Source organism: Ornithorhynchus anatinus, chromosome 13 (assembly GCF_004115215.2).
Source record: "Ornithorhynchus anatinus isolate Pmale09 chromosome 13, mOrnAna1.pri.v4, whole genome shotgun sequence".
Taxonomy (NCBI): Eukaryota; Metazoa; Chordata; class Mammalia; order Monotremata; family Ornithorhynchidae; genus Ornithorhynchus; species Ornithorhynchus anatinus.
This window is the reverse complement of record NC_041740.1, coordinates 20,536,680-20,556,780: the sequence shown is the minus strand read 5'-3', so window position 1 is coordinate 20,556,780 and position 20,101 is coordinate 20,536,680. Positions and strand designations below refer to the sequence as shown.

General features: G+C 44.7%; 1 protein-coding gene across 3 annotated transcripts; it reads left to right on the top strand.

The window, feature by feature from the left end:
- The first annotated feature begins 8 nt into the window (after positions 1-8).
- On the top strand, positions 9-19,938 carry DBF4 (DBF4 zinc finger). Of its 3 annotated transcripts, none has more exons than XM_029078116.2 (12): positions 9-105; positions 2,178-2,356; positions 4,592-4,771; positions 7,613-7,663; positions 9,878-9,947; positions 10,082-10,158; positions 12,315-12,345; positions 12,654-12,696; positions 13,938-14,066; positions 16,117-16,219; positions 17,371-17,495; positions 18,675-19,938. In XM_029078116.2, exons 1-12 carry the CDS (start codon positions 75-77, stop codon positions 19,621-19,623), a joined length of 1,968 nt encoding a protein of 655 aa, XP_028933949.1. In that variant the 5' UTR covers positions 9-74; the 3' UTR covers positions 19,624-19,938. The 3 variants fall into 3 exon arrangements, with proteins under 3 accessions (XP_028933949.1, XP_028933948.1, XP_028933950.1); XM_029078115.2 differs by having other exon boundaries at positions 12,651-12,696; XM_029078117.2 differs by lacking the exon at positions 4,592-4,771 and having other exon boundaries at positions 12,651-12,696.
- The last annotated feature ends 163 nt before the right edge of the window (positions 19,939-20,101 follow it).

Genomic DNA, 20,101 nt, shown 5'->3' with positions numbered 1-20,101 from the left:
TCGGGTCGGGTCGGGCCGGGTCGGGCCGGCATGTTCGTCTCCTCCGTCTCCTCCGGCCGCTGACAACCGGAGCCATGAGGATCGGCCCCGACAGCCACCTCCCGGGTGAGCGCGCCGGCTAATAATCGTAACCTTGGGATGTGCTACGCGCCGACTCTGTGCCGAGCACCGCCCTAAGCGCTGGGGGAGACCCGGGGTCATTGGCCACGGGAGGCTCCCAGCCTTCATCCCCATTTGCCAGAGGAGGTCACTGAGGCCCAGGGAAGAAGAATAACGTTGGTATCTGTTAAGCGCCTACCCTGGGCAGAGTAGGGGAGAGACAGGGGGGGCATCCAGGTTGCCCCACGGGAGCCTCCCAGTCTTCATCCCCATTTACAGATGGGGCCCAGAGAAGAAGAATCATAATGCTGCCATTTGTTCAGCGCAGACTACGTGCGGAGCGCTGTTCTAAGCGCCGGAGGAGCTCCAGGGTCATCGGGTGGTCCCAAGGGAGGCTCCCAGGCTTCATCCCCATTTGACAGAGGGGGGAACTGAGGCACAGAGAAGAAGAATCGTAATGTTGGCATTTGCTCAGCGCTTACTATGTGCAGAGCGCTGTTCTAAGCGCTGGGGGAGATTCAAGGTAATCAGGTTGGCTCACGTGAGGCTCACAGTCGTCTTCCCCATTTTACAGAGGAGGGAACTGAGGCCCAGAGAATAATAATCGTAATGTTGGTATTTGTTAAGCGCTTACTATGTGCAGAGCACTGTACTAAGCGCTGGGGTAGAGACAGGGGCAACAGGTTGTCCCACATGAGGCTCACAGTCTGCATCCCCATTTTACAGATGAGGGAACTGAGGCCCAGAGAATAATAATTATTATGTTGGTATTTTTTAAGCGCTGACTATGTGCAGAGCACTGTTCTAAGCGCTGGGGGAGATACAGGGGAACGAGGTTGTCCCACGTGAGGCTCCCAGTCTTCATCCCCATTTGACAGATGAGGGAACTGAGGCCCAGAGAAGTGAAGGGACTCGCCCACCATCACACAGCTGACAAGGGGCAGAGTCGGGATTCGAACCCATGACCTCGGACTCCCCAGCCCAGGCTCTTTCCACTAAGCCACGCTGCTTCTGTACCCGGCGGACGGGCGGTCAGGCAGGCAGTCGTATTTCTGAAGCGCTTACTGCGTGCAGAGCACTGTACTAAGCGCTCGGGAGGCCACTCTGTAACAACACATTCATTTAGTCTTCTTTATTGAGTGCTTACTATGTGCAGAGCACTGTACTAAGCGCTCGGGAGGCTACACTATAACAACCCACTCATTCATTTAGTCTTTATTGAGCGCTCACTGTGTGCAGAGCGCTGTATTAAGGGCTCGGGAGGGCACACAATAACAACACACTCATTCATTCACTTCTCTTTCTGGAGCGCTTACTGTGTGCAGAGCACTGTACTAAGCGCTCGAGAGGGTACACTATAACAACATATTCATTTAGTCCTGCCCACAGTGAGCTCACAGTCTAGAGGAGGAGGTGGATATCAATCCAAATAAATAAAATGACAGATATGGACATAAGCGCTGAGGGGCAGGGAGGGGGACGACCAAAGGGGACAAGTCAGGGGGATGCTTACTGTGTGTGGAGCACTGTACTAAACACTTGGGAGCATATAGTAAAACAGTAAACAGTCTCTGCCCATAACGAGCTTACAGTCCAGAGCACCGTCCTAAGCATCTGGGAGAGTCCAATACAGCAGCGCTCGTTGTGGCTAGTGAACTTTGTTGTGTTGTGCTCTCCCGAGTGTTTACTTCCTAGTAAACACTCCGTGCATGCCATATCCTCTAGACTGTTAGGTTGTTTGGGGGAGGGGGATGTCCACCAAGTCTGTTAGACTGTACTCTGCCAAGTGCTTAGTCCAGTGAGCCGCACATAGAAAGAACTCAGTACATCCCACAACCCTCTAGACTGTAAGCTCGTTGTGAGCCGGGACAGTGGCTACCAACTCTGTCAACCCTGACTCTCCCAAGTGCTCAGTAAGGCTCTGCACACAGTAGGTGCTCAATAAATACCAGTGATTGATTGAAGAGAGTGGGTAGTCAAGTTCCTTGCCAAGCATACAGTGCCGTCCTGCCCTTCCCCCTCCACCGTCCCCCGGCTCCAGAATTCCCTTAGGAGGTTTCTCTTTTGTTCCTTTACAGCCCGCAAGGTGCAAGGGAAAAATGAGAAAAGCAAACCATTTCTGAAAATGATGAAAAATGATGCCAATAAACAAGAAAAGCTGAAGTACAAGCCACTTTGGGGCAAAGTGTTTTATCTGGATCTACCCTCGATCCTGACCGCCGAGAAACTAGAAATGGATCTGAAGGAATTGGGAGGGGTAAGTTCTGCCTTCTTAAACGTACCTCATTTGGCGTCAGCTAGTGTGATTTTGGGCAAGTCACTTAACTTCTCGGTGCCTCAGTTACCTCATCTGTAAAATGAGGATTGAGACTGTGAGCCCCACGTGGAACAACCTGATTCCCCTGTGTCTACCCCAGCGCTTAAAACAGTGCTCGGCACATAGTAAGCGCTTAACAAATACCAACATTATTATTAAATGTTTACTTTATATTTTAATAGCCTAATAATTAGACCGTCCTATAGAATTTACCATAGATGGCACCACCATCCTTCCTGTCTCACACGCCCTCAACCTTGGTGTTTTCCTTGACTCATCTTTCTCATTCAATCCACATATTAAATCCTGTCGGCTCGACCTTCGCAACATGGCTAAAATCCTCCCCTTCCTCTCCATCCAAACTGCTACATTAACCACGCCCTTATCCTATCCTCCCTTGATTACTTGCGGGCCTCCATCCCTCCTATCTCTCCTCACTCCAGTTTGTACTTCATTCTGCCGCCCAGGTCATTTCCTTACAAAATCGTACAGTTGGTGTTGCCCCACCCCTTAAGAACCTCAAAATGGTTGCCCCTCCACCTCCGTACCCAAAAGAAACTCCTTACCACCTGCTTTCAAGCTCTCAATCACCTTGCCTCCTCACTGCTCTCTAACTACAGCCCACACACTTGGCTCCTCTGATGGCAGCCTACTCACTGTACCTCCATCTCGTCTATCATGTCTCCGACCCCTGGCTTGGAGCACCTTCCCCCTTCGTATCCGCCGGACGGTGACTCTCCCCATCTTCAAAGCTTTATTGAAGCCACATCTCCTCCAAGAGGCCTTCCTTGACTAAGCCCTCTTTTTCTTTTCTCCCGCTCCCTTTATTCACCCTCTCCCCAAACCCAAAGCACTTATGTCCATATCTGTCATTTATATTAATGTCTGTCTCCCCACCTAGGCTCTGAAGTCATTGTGCACATGGAATGTGTCTGTTTTGTTGTCCTCTCCCAAGCACCTAGTACAGTGTTTTATGCTCAGTAAGGGCTTAATAAATACATTTGAAGATGGCAGTTAGGGAGGGAAGAAGAGGGGGCAAATGTTTTGATAAGGTGCAAATGAAGGGGTTCGGATATGCATTGGGGAGGATTTTGAGAGAAGGCGGGCGATCTCTTCCTGAGATACTGCTGGGAAAGATGGGAGAGGTAAAGAAGGGGCAGGAGGGGGGAGAAACTGGAGAGGAGCAAGGGAGATTTTAGGGAGATCAGGCCTCATAGTTTCAATTTTTTCAGCAAAGTAGGTAGCCAGGTCATTAGGGGCGAGGGATTGGGGACGGGTAATTTGAAGAGGGAATTAAATGTCTGCAACAGCTGGCCAGGCCATTGGGATTGGGAGTTATAATAATAAAATAATGATAAATGTCTTATATCTGAAAGTATGATGATGAATGTATCTGAGCCCTTCTTGAGTCTTTTTAACATCTCCGTTATTTCCCTCATGGGTCCATTAACTTTCTGTGCTTATCACTCCTTTGAGTCTGTGGTAACAAACCCCCTAGGCCTAACTCCGGCTGTGTTAAAGATGATTTGGCCTGATTCGGCTTTGACCCTCCTGTCTGTGAGCTTCAGGAGATGCCGCTGCATCCTGGTGCCAGGGAATTCGTCAGCAACGATTCTGTGTCCATTCAGTTCACTTCGTTGGTGATACAGCCTCCGATATTGCTATTTATCTTAAGTGATGTCCTGTCACATCCAGTTAAATTAGCATTCAGAAACCACGACATTGGGGCAGATATCAAAATGAGGGACAAGTGAGAAGCGACTTGGCCTAGGGCAAAAATCCAGGACCTGGGAATCAGAGGACCTGGGTTCTATTGCTGGCCCTCCCCCTTGTCTGCTGTGTGATCTTGGGCAAGTCACTTCATGTCTCTGTTCCTGTTACCTTATCCATAAAGTGGGGATTAAGAATGAGAACCCTATGTGGAACAGGGGCTTTGTCCAACCTGCCTTGCTTGTGTCCACCCCAGCACTTAGCACAGTGCTTGGCACATAGTAAACACTTAAGAAACACCATTAAAAAAGAGATGGCATTTAAAATTTTCTGTAGTTTGGCAGTTTGTAATTTTCATTTGTGTGGGACGACCACCTCAAAAAGTACAATTTCCCTAATAACATACTAATTCATGTTTTGCTCTGTTTTATCATATTAAAAATACTTTTTTAAAAAAACTTTTAGAGAGTCGAAGAATTTCTCAGCAGAGATATCAGTTACCTAATTTCCAGTAAAAAGGAAGCAAAATTCGCCCAGATGTTTGGACGGATTTCTCCAGTCCCAAGTCCAGAATCTGCATATACTGGAGGAAACAGTTCCCCTGATCCCAGCTACGATGGAAATTCAGTTAAGACTTTGGATGCGGTAGGTTTCATGCTTAAACTTAATGCTTAGGTTTCAAGCTTAGAAACTGTCAAGTGTCCCGTAGAGCTTTAGCTTATGGAATGTAAATACGATTTAATAATGAATACAATTGAATTGTACTGAAACTGTCATGTAGAGCTTTACATTGTGAAGTCCAAGCAGAACTGGAACTAACAAGAGGTTGTGTCTTACCTTTTAAGGAGATAAATTTTCGAAGGCTCTTCGTTTAAATTCCCTTATTTTAGAATGAGGGAAACTTTTAGCTGGGACATTCAATCCCAGCACGTCTTTGCTCTCACCTTGATTCTGTGCCGCTTTTGGGTGACGCGGCAAACCTCCCCCTCTCCCCCGACCCCGCCACGGTGGAGGCAGAGGCGGAAGAGGTTCGTCGTGACGGCCACTAAGACTGGAGTCTTAGCTGCACCACCACCTGAGATTTCTTAATATTTAAACCATGCTTCAATTATGGAAGCCGACGAACTTTTAAAAAGGACCGAAAAGGCCACCCTGGTTAGGGGTTGAAAGGTGGCAGAGCAGCCTAATACCAGGTGCTTTATTAAAAAAGAGAGGCAGCACCACCTGGTGAAAAGAGCCCAGGCCTGAGAGTCAGAGGACCTGGGTTCCTCTCTCAGATCTGTCACTTGTCTGCTGTGTGACCTTGGGTAAGTCACTTTACTTCTCCGGGCCTCAGTTTCCTCAACTGCAGTACCTGTTCTTCCTCCTACTTCGACTCTGAGCCCCATGTTGGGACTTGATTATCTCATATCTACCCCAGTCCTTAGTACGGTGTTCGGCGCTTAGTCAGCACTTAACAAAAACCACAATTATGATTATGAAGAAGGAAGACTGTTATTGAACCTAAATTAGGCATAATTTTTATAAAAGTTGAAAAAACCACCCAACAGCAGGGCAAGCTTCTGCTTCTCTGGTCTCCTGTGAAGATGGAGAAGCAACATGGTGTAGTGGATACAGCATGGGCCTGGGAGTCAGAAGGTCATAGGTTTTAATACCGGCTCCTTCACTTATCTGTTATATGCTCTTGGGCAAGTCACTTTACTTCTATGGGCCTCGGTTACCTCATCTGACAAATGGGGATGAAATCTGTGTACTCAATGTGGAGCCGGGACTGTGTCAACCAATATACCTCTTATCTACCCCAGAGATTAGTTCAGTGCCTGGTTCATAGTAAGCACTTAACAAATACCACAATTATTATTATCATGCTTTTTGTTTACTGAATGTGATTTTATGCTTCAGATTCCTGCAGTGATAATTTAGTGTTCCCAAATGTTTCATGTAGTGGAATTTCATCTCATTTTCCAGGGATTCTGGAATAGATTCCAATTAATAACCTGTAAGTCTGCGGAGAAACATCGTTCACGATAGGACTACTGATCATATATTCCCAGTTTTTCATAATAATGATAACTGGTATTTAAGTGCTTTCTCCGTGCCAGGCACCGGACCAAGCGCTGCAATAGATAGAAGCTAGTCAGGTTAGACACAGTGTTCCACTAGGGGCCCACAGTTTTTTTGTTTTTAATAGTATCTATTAAGATCTGACTCTGTGCTGGGTACTGTTCTAAGCACTGGGGTAGATACAAGAAAATCAGGTCAGATATAGTCCATGTCCCACATGGGGCTCAGAGTTTTAATCCTCATTTTACAGATGAGGTTACTAAGGCCCAGAGAATTGAAGTGACTTGCCCGAGGCCACAGAGCAGACAAGTGGCAGAGCCGGGATTAGAACCTGTGACTCTCTGAATCCCAGGCCCGGGCTGCTTCCCCCTAAAGAGTTCTTCAAGGAAGCGAGTGTAGAGGGAGAACAGAAGGGGACTTAGGGACGACCAGTGTCAGAGGTTGGGAGACCGAGGAAGAGCCAGCAAAAGAGACTGAGAAAGAGCGGACAGAGAGATAGGAGGAGAACCAAGCAAGGGACAGTGTCAGTGAATCCAAGGTTGGATAAAGTTTCCAAGAGAAGAGCCTACAGTGTCGAAGGCAGCTGAGAGGTCTCGGAGGATTGGGATAGAGTAGATGCCATCAGATTTGGCTAGAAGAAGGTCATTGGTTACCTTAGAGAGGGCTGTTTCTGAAGAGGGCCAAAGCCAGGAGAAGTGGAGACAGGAGAAGGAGAGAACTGGAGGAGAAGTGAAGACAGGCCGAATGGGGAGGAAGACTCTCTCAAGAAGCTTGGAAAGAGATGAAGTGATAACAGAAGGAGCCGGGGGGTCAAGGAAGGGTTTTTTTAGGATGTGTAGACATAAGCATGTTTGAAAGCAGTGGGGAAGAAGCTGTAGGAAAGTGAGCGGTCGAAGGTGGCAGTCAGGGAGGGAAGAAAGGTCACTCGTGATCCCTCCCCTCCTTAAAAATCTCCAGGCTTCTCACAGAAAACCCCAAATTTCCCAGCCAGTTACTTCAAGTCACTCTCTCAGCTGGGGCCTTCGTACTTCATACTAAGCACTGTGGTAGATTCATTCATAGAAGATAATCAGGTTGGACAGAGTCTATATCGCACCTGAGGCTCACGGTCTTAATTCTTGTTTTGCAGATAAGGTAACTGAGAGGCCCAGAGAAGTTAACCGACTTGTCTAAGGTCACACAGCAGACAAGGGGAATAGTCGGGTTTAGAATCCAGCTGGTCCTACTCCCAGGTGTATGTTATCTCCACATTTGTTGAGCCCTGGTGATAAACAAAACCTTATTCAAAAGATTATAAATGCCTTCGCTAGTGTGAACTATACATACTAAAGTGATTGGCTGTGTGGAAATCTTGGGAAAAAATGCTTCGTAAAAGTTGAACAGCCTTTCCCAGCTTATATAAAACAAATTATTCTCTTCTAGGTGTGCGTGAGCCGAGGAAAATTGTTAGTTGAAAAAGCTATCAAAGAACAGGTAAGTTGGAGAGCTAGATTTTATTCTTGAGCCTTTAGCGGCTTTTGTCACTACTCCCTTCAGCAAATGCTGTCCAACCTTGATTTCGCCCAAACCGTATTTTCTTGATTCTTCCTCTTCTTCGACTCACTGTTACCATCTCTTTGGGGGTGAAGCCCCAATCTCTCGCCTCTTCTGCAGTCTCTAATTTACTCTTGCCTGCAACACCCCTCCATAGAGATGGCCCGCCGGCACCTAAAATGTGAAGGCTCAAATTGAATTCCTCGTCTTCCTTTCTGAACCCGGGCTTCCTCCTAACTTTTCCACCCCCCTCAACACTTACATCATCCCTCCCATCTCTGAAACTTGCATTCTTGCAAGGTAGTGGCAGAGGGTGTCTGTGGAGGTAGGGACAACGGTCTGGGATAATGGGATAGTAAAAGGCAGGAAAGGGAGAGGGTAGCTTTTTTATTTTAAATGGTATTTGTTAGGCACAAGGTCTGTGCCAGGCACTGCGATAAGTGCTGTGTAGATGGAAGCTAATCAGGTTGGACACAGTCCCTGTCCCATGTGGGCGACACAGTCCCTGTCCCATGTGGGCATCACAGTCTTAATTCCTATTTTACAGAGGAGGTAACTGAGTCCCAGTGAGGTGAGTCCCAATGTCATACGTCAGATGGCTGGAATTAGAACCCAGCTCATTCTGACTCCAGGCCCAGACTACATCCACAAGGCCACGCTGCTTCTTTGCGCTTGTCCGTCTCTTTCCCTTCCTGTCCCTTCCAAGCACCCAGTGTGTTTGCTTTTCCTATTTGAGAGATTTAGGTTTCTGAGGAAGTCTTGGGTTCTAGTCATCACACCTTGATCCGTCCTTCACCGATGCAAATCACAGCTTCTTCCTTCTAGCCAAAACTTAGGGCCAGAGCATGAGTTCATTCAATTCATTCATTCAGTTGTATTTATCGAGTGCTTATTGGGTGCAAAACTCTGTACTAAATGATTGGGAAAGTACAGTATGACAGTGTAACAGACATATTCCCTGCCCACGACAAGCTTATAGTCTAAAAGGGGAGACAGACAATAGAAATAAATAAATTGCGGAGTTCTGGAAGAATTGCCTGAGCACCCGGCGCCCAGAGATGATATGTGCCCACCCATCTCCCAGCTGTTCAGCTGCCACGGACATCCCCTCTAGACTGTCAGCTCACTATGGGCAGAGAACGTGTCTACCAACTCCTTTACATTGGTCACTCCTGAGTGCCTAGTTCAGTGCTCTGCATACAGTAAGCACTCGATAAGTACTTGTTCGATTGAAGAGTGAAAGAGGCAGTCCAGCTTATCACTTCTTCGTTATGGGCAGGGAATGTTGCTGTTGTACTGTTAGATTGGACTCTCCAAAGTGCTTAGTACAGTGCTCTGTACTCAATAAGGGCTCAGTAAATATGAATGAATGAAATACTACAGTTATTATTATGTGGGAATTGGACTGTGCACAACCTGATTATCTTCTTTCTCCTTTAGAACAGTGCCTGGCACTTAATACATGCTTAACAAATATAATTATTATTATTCTGTGGGACATGGACTGTGTCCAAGATGCTTAGCTTATATCTCTTTTAGAACAGTGTCTGGAACATAGTAAGAACTTAAAAAATACCATTTAAAAAAAACACCCTTAGCGAATCAGCCTTAATTAGCAGTAGCCGCCCGCCTCTCCGTCCAGGAGCAGGATTAAGGGACTGGATTGCCTTCAGAGGCCATTGACTAAGGAGCTTATGTGTGGCTCTCCATTCATTGTCGTATTTATTGAGCGCTTACTGTGTGCAAAGCATTGAACTAAGCGCTTGGGAGAGTACAATAGAACAACACACAGACACATTCCTGCCCACAATGAGCTCACGGTCTAGAGGGGGAGTCAGGCATTAATATAAATAAATAGACAAATATAGATATATACAAATGTGTGCTTCCTTGTTCCTGGCTATGGGCTACCTCAGTGCTTAGCACAGTGCCTGGCCCAGAGTAAGTGCTTCAGTAATACCAAAAAAAAAAAAACCCCAAAAAACACCCTACCTCCAGTGGGTAGGAAGTCTAGTTCCTTGGATTATAGAATCACAAAATTATTCCTTTGTGGGACAGGAGACAAATGCATGATTCCCTTCTCATACTTCTTTTTGGAAAGACTTGTGTACTATAGTTACTTGTATATAAAAATATTCACTTAATATTTTGCAGGATTTCATTACTCCAAATAGTATATTATCAAATGCCTTATCCTGGGGAGTGAAAATTCTCCATCTTGATGGTGAGTTTTTTTCATTTTTGTTTTCTTTATAGTTAATTTTGAGAGTTAAACAGATCTGTAATTTTGACTGGAAAGAAAATATTGAACTGTAAAGAAAGGCAGCTTGTTAATCACCCTTTTCTCTGTTGATAAAGATATTAAATGTTACATTGAGCAAAAGAAGAAAGAATTGTGTTTGATTAAGAAGTCAAGTTCCTCTGTCAGAGAAGAGGTAAGTGTTTCAGGCATTTGGAAAAACTCAAAATAGCAAAGATGACATTCAACTAAGTTCTTCTATGAACATTTGCATGTTTTTAAATATATGTAACGTAGAAATTCCAGCTGTGTGCAATCAATCAAATAGTTTCTGAGCATTTGCTTCTGTGAACATTTGCTTGTTTTTAATATATGTAGCTTAGAAATTCTAGCTTTGTGCAATCAATCGGCAATAGTTACTGAGCACTTTCTGCAGAAAAATTTGGCAGAGAACAATAATTTGTAATTGTGATCCCTGCCCTCCAGAGGGTTACAGTTGTGATAATAAATTCCTGGTAATGGGGAAGATAAGACTGCTGAAACTGTCACTACAGGAGAGCTGTCGTAAAAGTCGGCAGCATCTTTAGTAGATTAGATCTTATAGTCAGATAAAGCATCGAACATTGCGGTTGCTCTGTTTATTTTCAGTTTAGTGCATCATGATCAATCGGTGGAATTTATTGTGCTCACTATTTGCAGAGCATTGTACTAGCCTCTTGGGAGAGTCCAGTACAGCAGAATTAGCAGACAGAATACCATCTTGGTCATATTTGGTTTTTCCCAAAGGACCCGCGAGCCTTCTTGATACTGTTTTCTTCCTCCTCTGTTTCTGCGTCCCATGTCCCTGCGGCCATGGAGTAGGTTTAAGAGACAGCCCTCAGACCCTTCTTTGATGGAGGTTCTTGTCTGTGTATTGCGTTGGCCAGGTGCCATCTGGTATATCCTTGGTAGTCTTCAGACTAAGAGATTTGTAACAGTTTGCTGCTTCGTGATTACTGCTAATCAGTATAATCAATCGGTCATATTTTTTGAGTACTTACTGTGTGCAGAGGACTGTATTAAGCACTTGGGAGAGTACAAAATGACGTTGGTAGGCATGTTTCCCACAGATAGCGAGTTTACGGTCTAAATGGGGAGATGGACAATGATATAAATAATTTCTGGTTACATACGTAAATGCTTGGGGTGGGTGGGGGACTGAATAAAGGGGCCAAATCCCAGAGCAAGGGAGATGCAGAATGGAGTGGGAGAAGAGGAAAGGAGGGATTAGTCTGGGAAGAGCCCTCAGAGGGGATGTGCTCTGAAGGTGGAGAGAGGGAATATCTGTTAGATATGAAGAGGGAAGGCGTTCCAGTCCAGAGATGGGGCTTGGGTGATGGGTGGTGGTGAGATAGATGAGGGAATAAAGCCAATGATAAGTTTTCTGTTCGATGCAAGGGTGGATGGTTGCCCATCCACCCACTGAAGCCACTTGAGGAGTGGGGAAACATGGCTGAAGGTTTATGTAGAAAAATGATCCGGGAAGCACAGTGAAGTATGGACTGGAGTGGGGAGAGGGGGGAGGTTGGGAGGAGGCTGTTGCAGTAATCAAGGCTTTGGCAATGGGGAGAAGATCCGAGCGGCTTCTCCAGAGCTCAGCCAGCCATGTCATCGTAGGTCTTCAGTAAACATTTTAGGGCAAACTAGCTCTTTTTTTTTTAATTTTTCAAGCAATATTTAAGTGCTTACTATGTGCCAACACTGTTGTCAGCAAAGGGGTAGAAGCAAGTTAATTAGGTGGGACGCATTCCCTGTTCCCCATGGGGCTAAAGCTCTAAATAGGAGGGAGAACAGGAGACATGAGGCACAGAGAAGCAAAATGACTTGCCCGAGGTTGCACAGATCCTGACGGTGTCTTCTGCCTTTCTTCTCGATCTGACAGGCAGCAGAGATTATAGTTGCCTGCGTCCGACTGTGCTTTGCAGCTCCTTTTTGATTCAGAGAGAATAAGGGTTAATGGGATCCCTCAGTAGTTGCTGAAGAATCTAGGATTTTGCCAGCTAAAGAGAGCGGGAGATTCCTCTAGGGAGTCTCTGTTCCAAATGACACTACTTGAAGATGGGTTCTAGGCTTTGAGAAACAACATAGGCCAATGACTGGGGTGACAAGAGTGCCAGCGCTTAGAACAGTGCTTAGCACAGAGTAAGCACTTAAATACCACCATTATTATTATTATAATCCCTCGCTGTTTGTAAAATCATCCCTAACTCATCAGCACAGTCCCTCTCGTTAATGGACACTGCATCATACCGTATCTTCAAAATGAGTATCTCGATTTTTGACATTGTCTTTATTTTTTCCTCCCCGTTAAAGGACAGACTGCTTGGTAATCGGAAAACAAAAAGTAAGTAGACTGTTCTGTTTTAATAAGAGACCTAAACAACTATGCATGTATGGGGGGAATTTATATGAAAGTTCCACTTGCTCTTTTTTATTGGGGGTGGAATTTTCTGTTTGGCTTGTATTTTTAATTTGAGGGTTTAGCAGGGGGCTTTGTCTTTATCATGCTGCATGTGATGGAAGGCAAACTACACGGCGAAGATAATGCAGAACTGTTATTGTCTAAAGCCTCTCTGCCTAAAAATGTACTAGTTGTTTACTGCCAGAATTTCAGTTCAGATTATAAGGAAAATGTTTTCTGTGCTCAAGCAGGAAGACTCAAAAAGCCATTTGTGAAAGTGGAAGACGTGAAACGGTGAGTCGTAGCTCTGAATCGTGTATTTGAAACACAAAATGAAAAATCCTGTAGATTTAGAGAAAGAAAGACATTATATTCCAGATTCTGAAAGAAGCAGGAGTATTTCTAGACTCAGGGATATAGATGTTTGTGTAGTAGAAATAGTATTGATTAAGAACCTACTGTGTGCAGAACATTTTACTAAGTGCTGGGGGAGACTACACGGTTGGGAATTAGACATTGTCCCTGTCTAGAGCTATTTTTATATGATTTTTGAAGCCCAAGTGAGTTTTACAGGTACAAATTGCATTGATTATAGAACGTTTTCCTTCTACCAGTCACTTAAGTGAGTTTCTGAATCACTTTTCCCTGGGGGAAAAAAGAAGCACCGGGAAAGGAAATGCAATATTGATACGCAACTTCACTAGTGCTGACCAGTCAGTGGTTTCTCCTACCTTGATGAGGCCTTGTCAAAAAATTTAGCGAGAGCCAATGTTTCTGCTGAAATTGGGTGGGAGAGCTCCTTGTCTTCGTAGTGTTCATTGACTCAGAAACCTATTACTACTACTTCTAGGAGGACATTTTGGGGCAATTTTAAAAAATTTGTTTGGAAACATGGCTCCTCTCTTCCCTCCCCTTCGGGGGCCCTTTTAGAGGGAGCAGTCAATTAATGGTATTTATTCAGCGCTTACTCTGCAGAATACCCTGTTAAATGTTTGGGAGAGTGCAGTACAGTAGTGTTGGTAGAAATGATCCCAGCCCACAAGAAGCTTCCAGTCTAGAGGTAGAGACTGGCATTAAAAGAGATTCCAGCTTAGAGAAATGGCAGAGAATGTAAGAATCCGGGCCTAAATGCGTGTGAGCATAGAGTAGGGATGCTGAGATGGAGAAAAGAATGGGAGATGCCTCATTCTCCCATCTCACGGTGACACCTCTTGGAGGCAGGTTTATAAAAAAAAAAAAAAAAAATAGGTTTGTTTTTTGAAACCAGCTCCCTGGGTAATTCCTCATTTTTCCTCCACCTAATTTTCAGGGTTATATCCTGAAACACTTGGCAGTGCAAATGTAGTCTTTTCATTTGTAACCGAAACCTGAAGCCAAGTCGAGCAACTGGCCCAAAATAGATGAAAGACAAGTTCAGAGTAAAGTCTGTGTTTCTTAAAATTCCGAAGGCACACTTTGGTTGATGTGCATCACAAATTCGTAAAGTTCACTTGAGTGAGAATTCCAAATTGTAATGACCTTTTTTCTTGTTCTAGCCATTACAGGCCATTTTACCTTCAGTTAGCCGATACGCCTCTCCTAAATTATTCCACTTCTAAGCCCTGCAGTCCATTCGATGCGGATAAGACTACTTGTGTTCAAAAGCCGACTCAAGCAAAATTGAGGTTCGTTAAAGGAGTTCTTCCACAACAAAAATTACTTGTATTAAGTAGTGTACTCTACCTCCTCCTCTCTTCTTGCCCTCTTCCTGTTCTTATTTTCTGTCTTCCATCTTCTCTCCTGTGTTCTGTACTGTTGATTTGTCTCTCTCCTTCTACCTATTCATTTTTCTGCTCTCACCTCTTCAGTCCCTTTGATTTCTTTTCCCCCTTTCAACTCTCTTTCCCCCTTTTAAATTATGCCTCTCCATTTCTCTGTCTCTTTGCCAGTTTCCCCTCTCAGTGGATATTCCTCCCTGGCTGTCACCGGCATCTTGGTCTCTTTCACCTTCTATTTCTTTCATTGCCTCGCTCGGTTTTTGTGCTCCCGCCCCCCCCCCCCCCCCCCCGCCCAAACACACACACACACACTCGCTCACAACTCTGCCTGGCTCTCTGCCACTTTTTGAGTTTTCCTCTCTGGGTGATACCGTTTCATCTGCATAAGTAGCTATATATAGGAATGCAGGAAGAGAATCAGCCTGGTGGTTAGCGCACAGGCTTGGGAGTCAGAAGGACCTGGATTCTAATCCCAGCTCATCTCCCTGTCTGCTGTGGGTCCTTGGGCAAGTCGCTTCACTTCTCTGCTTCAGTTACCTCATCTGCAAAAGGGGGATTAGGACTGTGAACTCCATGCGGAACATGGGCTGTGTTCTTCATCCTGATTAGCTTGCCTCTTCCCCCGTGCTTAGTACAGTGCCTGCCCACAGTAGGGACTTAGCAAATGCCATTTTAAAAAAATGTTGGAAAAGTATTTGACAGAAGGATAATGATAGTATGTATCCAGTGCTTACCATATGCCTTGCACTGAAGTAAATATGAGATAATCATTCAGTCAGTCATCTTTATTGAGCATTTACTGTGTGCAGAGCACTCACTGTACTAAGCACTTGGAAAGTACAATTCGGCAACAGAGAGAGACAATCCCTACCCAACAAGGGCTCACAGTCTTGAAGGGAGAGACAGACAACAAAACAAAGCAAGTAGATGGGCATCAATACCATCAAAAGAGATGAATAGAATTATAGATATATACACATTAATAAGCTAGAGTAATAATATATACAAATATCCACAAGTGCCATGGGGTGGGGAAGGGGGTAGAGCAGAGGGAGGGAGTTGGGCGATGGAGAGGGGAGGAAGAGCAGAGGAAAAGGGGGGCTCAGTCTGGGAAGGTCTCCTGGAGGAGGTGAGCTCTCAGTAGGGCCTTGATGCGGGGAGTGAGCTTGTTTGGAGGATGTGAGGAGAGAGGGCATTCCAGGCCAGAGTTAGGACGTAGGGCACAAGTCGACGGCAGGACAGGCGAGAACGAGGCACCTTGAGGAGGTTAGCAGAGGAGCGGCGTTTGCCGGGTGGGCCGTAGAAGGGGGGGAGGGAGGGGTGGTAGGAAGGGGCAGGGTAATGGACAGTGAGGAGTTTTTGCTTCATGCAAAGGTTGATAGGCAACCACTGGAGATCTTTGAGGAGGGGGGTGACATGCCCAGAGCGTTTATGTAGGTAGATAATCCGGGCAGCAGAGTAAAGAATAGACTGAAGTGGGGAGAGACATGAGGTTGGGAGATCAGAAAGGAGGCTGATGCAGTAATCCGGTAATCAGATCAGACACAGTCCCTGGCCTACTTGGGGTTCAGAGCCTAGGAGTAATTGATTAATATTGCACTCATTCACCTCATTTGAGGCTCTGTGATTCCTGCCTTTTTAGTGATTAAATTTAACTGGCAGTTTTGTTCATTCAGTTGTATTTATGGAGCGCTTATTGTGTGCAGAGCACTGTACAGAGTGCTTGGGAGAGTACAGTACAGCAACAGACAGACGCATTCCCTGCCCCCAACGAGCTTACAGTCTAGGGGGGGAGAGGAGGGCATTAATAGAACAGAAATGCTTCTGTATATGTTGCATGACATGGACAAACTAGAGAAAGCAATGTTTAGAATGACATTTTAGCCTTTTTGTGAATCTGACACTTTAAGACGTCAAACCTGTTCACATACTTTATTGATCTGATACTCTGCTACAGAAACAGAGCAGATGGTGGACTTCTAGCTCCAGTTCCTCTGAAAGAGAAGAAAAAGAAAGGCTATTGTGAATGCTGTTTACAGAAATATGAAGATCTTCAAACGGTAAGCTTATTTTTCTTTGTGTGGTTGAAGTAGTGGTGTTGCATATTTAACAATTATTTTTAAATTAACAGCACTAAGAATGATCCTTACTGCATGCAGAAGCCTGTATGAATTAAGCTTTGCAGTGAGCCATTGCATTATGCTGCCCTCTTATGTTATCTTTTTCTTTCCTCAGCAAAAAGACAGCTGGGCACTGTCATGCGTGGAATAACTTTTCGTAGACCGACTGAGACCTATAAAATTATTCTCTTTAAACTCTAATCATTTTAGCTCTCCTATTTGATGTTACCATAAGTATTTTTATTATTATCCTATGGATCACCTCCGAACGTACACATCCCGTGCCCGGTCATGGTGTGTAGGAAGACGTAGACCTAGCAGACTTTTCTGCTGGATGACCTGGGGCAAGTCATTTAGCTTCTCTGTGCCTCAGTTACCTCATTTGTAAAATGGGGATTAAGATTGTAAGCCTCATGTGGGACAGGGACTCTATCCAAACTGACAAACCTTGCATCTACCCCAGTGCTTAATACAGTGCCTGGCACATAGTAAGTGCTTAACAAATATTTAAAAAAAAAAAAAAGAGACCTAGGCCTAGGAGGCCACCATCCTTGTTCTTAAATAGCGAAGCCTGGGACTTGGAGGATTACCTCCGCTCCACTCCCTACACTAAAAGAATATGAACAACTGCTCAGAAATACCCTGGGGAGGCTCAGTAGAATCATTTGTAATGCTCCTTTTGTTTAAAAATCCAAATTGGCTTAAAAAAACAAAACTAACCTTGTGGCAAAGAAATTGCTGGCCTAAACTTTGAAACCTAAGTAAATAAGTGAATTTGGCTTTAATCAATCGTAGTTACTTACTGAGCGCTTCCTGTATGCAGAGCACTGTCTTGGGTGTTTGTGGGAGGGTACAGTATAACGGGGTTGGCAGACAGAGTCCCTGCCCACAACAAAGTGTTTTCTCTTAGAAAACTTGGCAGAGAGACAACATTTTAACTGCCCCAACTTTAAGCTCCATGTGATTTAATCTAGCTTTTGTGTTTTCTGGGCAGGATAAAGTGCTTAGGAGAGAAAACGTCCAGTGTGCATATTTTTGTTTATTAAAAAAAGGCCTTAATACGTCTTGTGAATGTGCTTTTTGAATTTTAGCATCTTGTAAGCGAGCAGCACCGAAAATTTGCCCAAAGTACCCGTTACCAAGTTGTCGATGATATAATATCCAAATTAGTTTATGATTTTGTGGAATTCAGAAGTGATGAACCAAGGAGGGAAAGGTAATTTTCATTACAAGTTACCTGAATCTCTTAAAAGCACGACTTAGAAATAAAGTGGTTTTTATATCAGGTTGTTTTGGTGTTATAAATGTAGTCAAGAACTGTTGGATCATTTTTTCCAAAGAAGAGTAACCCTATCAGATTACTATTTTGGAAGCTATTCGCTACCTGGTGGATCCAGAAATACTACTCTTCAAGACTGGTTGGGAAAGAGGCAGTAATTTTCCAGTCACCATCTTTGTAGCGCTCTCCCAGCTTCCCCTTTCCCAAATCGTTCCCCGAAGTCATCGGAATGAGAGGATACAGTGCCTGTTATTAGCCAGATCATGAGTCGGTCGAATCCAGAACCCCCCTCAAACATACACACACGCACATCCCTCCAGACTTGTTTGGAATATTCTGGGAGTGGACTGGGTTTATCCAAGCCCGAGCTAACACCTGGGCAAATTTCAGCATTAACCTGGTTTCTCGGGGTTTTTCCAAGAGCCTCACCTGGCCCCATGGCGTGTTCTGGGAATGAGTCTTAAAAGCTTCAGGAGCTAAAAATAGTCACCCCTTAAACCTCACCCTCAGTATTCTGAGTTGCGTGTCCTGGGCAGTTCTGGAAGCTTGAGAGTTGATTCGACAGTGGGCAATTTGCCCCCTGCCCCGATTCTGGTCAAGCCACTCCAATTCTCTTAGATGAGCACAGTGAGTTTGGCACCCTACATCTTTTCTCCAAGACTCTGGTCAGGTGGAATAAAATTCTTTTGCGACGCGGCCCCCGGCATCACTCATTCGCGTGGTCAGCCATTCTTTGAAGTAAATTTCGTAGTCGCTGATTTCTTTTCAAGGTCAATATACTTGTGGCCCTCAACTGTATTTACTTCCAAATGATTTTAAATGTCTTCACGGTTTTGAGTTTTTCATGGTTTGGCGTGAACCCTGAAAGATTTCAGGTAATGCCAGAATACTGCTCAGTATAACAGTGATCTGTATTTAATCCCATCCCTCCCTCTTGCTGCCAGGATGTAGGATTGAAAATAGTTCAGAAGGTATTTTACTTGGTTAAATTCTGTCTCGTTGCATAGAAACCTGTTGTGACATTTGTCTTAAGCATTTCCCTCCTAATGTTCATTCTCTCTGTTTCTCTGTCTCTGTCTCTCTCTGTGTGTCTGTCTCTCTCTCCATTAATTTCAGTATACAATCCACTCTCAAATACTTTGTTCCTACCCTCGGAAACCTCCTCAGAAAGGGTGAGGATCAAGTAGAATCGCAAAAGGTTTCCCAGTCAGGCCTCTGGAGACCTGTTCCAGCACCCTTGAGGAAACAGGACTTTGGGGATACAGAAGACGCACCGAGTTCTTCCGTAAAGTTTGGGGTTACGGCGGAACCTTTGAGCTCAACGGTTAAATTCAAGAAAAATTTTGACAGTGGCCAAGCTTGCCTAGTCAGAGCAGCAAAGAAAGCCGTTGTGCCCAGTTTTGTGCAACTACATCACCCCGAGGAGAATCCAGGTACTAAAGGACCCTCTTTTGAGAGTCCTGAACAGAAAGACTGTGAGAGTCGAGACAGAGGGTTCTGTGCATGTATTGTGAATACGTCCGCCCAAGTGTCCGCCTTGAATGAAAGCCATCTAATCCTGTCCCAGATGAAACGGAAATCCGGCGAAATACTCTTTCCCGGGAAAACATTGAAAAAGATGAACCTTAATTCGAGCTTTACACTAAGCCACGAGGACAAGAATCCTTTACGAGAAGAAAGTCAGAGGCCTCTAACGGCGAGCACAACCCCTGGCATGGTGAACCAAGACCCCAAAGAATTCGGCTTCCCAAGTACGGACAGTTTGCCTTTGGAAGAGCTGTGGGAGAAAGCGGAAGGGCACTTAGGAAGAAGTAAAGAGACGAGACAAAGAAAGGTGGCGGGATCACACGGATCTGATCGGCTTCCCGGAGCAGAAGGAGAAAGAACTGTCCTTAGTTCAAAAAAGCAGTCTTTACTGGAATTATTTCAGACCAGCGAAAAGAATTCAGATTTTGGGGGTTTCACAGATTTTTCCAAAAACAGTGACTCGTACGTCTGGGAAGGAGAAAATAATCTGGTGCCAGTGTTTCTCTCTTCCTCTACCTCCACGTTTCCTGGATTTTAGTGGCTTTACAGTTTTACAGCCGTGACTTTGGGAGCAAATTGCATCACATTCTTGAAAGTATTTTTTTAATGACGATACTGGGTAAAAATGTCTTTAAAAAAGTTTGATGTTTAAAGACCCCCTATCCCCTCCGACCCTCAGTGTAAAAAGATTCCAGTATCTTTCATAAAGAACCGTATTACCTTTAAAAAGATAAATTTGGTTGTCAGGTGAAGGCAGGAGCCAGTTTTGTCTTTCTTAGCTGGCAACTAAAGTGCATACTACATAGATAATTGCATTCTAAGAAAAATGTTTCTAAATAAATGGTTAAAACCATTTTGTTCTGGAAGAATTTTGCTTTGACATTGAAAAACTCTATTTTCCTTGGAATTACAGGAAGATTTTGAATGTCACCTGAAATTCAGGTGAGCCTCACTTTCATAATTTGCCCATCTCAGTGGCATTTGTGTCACCGGTCTTTTCACCAGAACCCCTTATG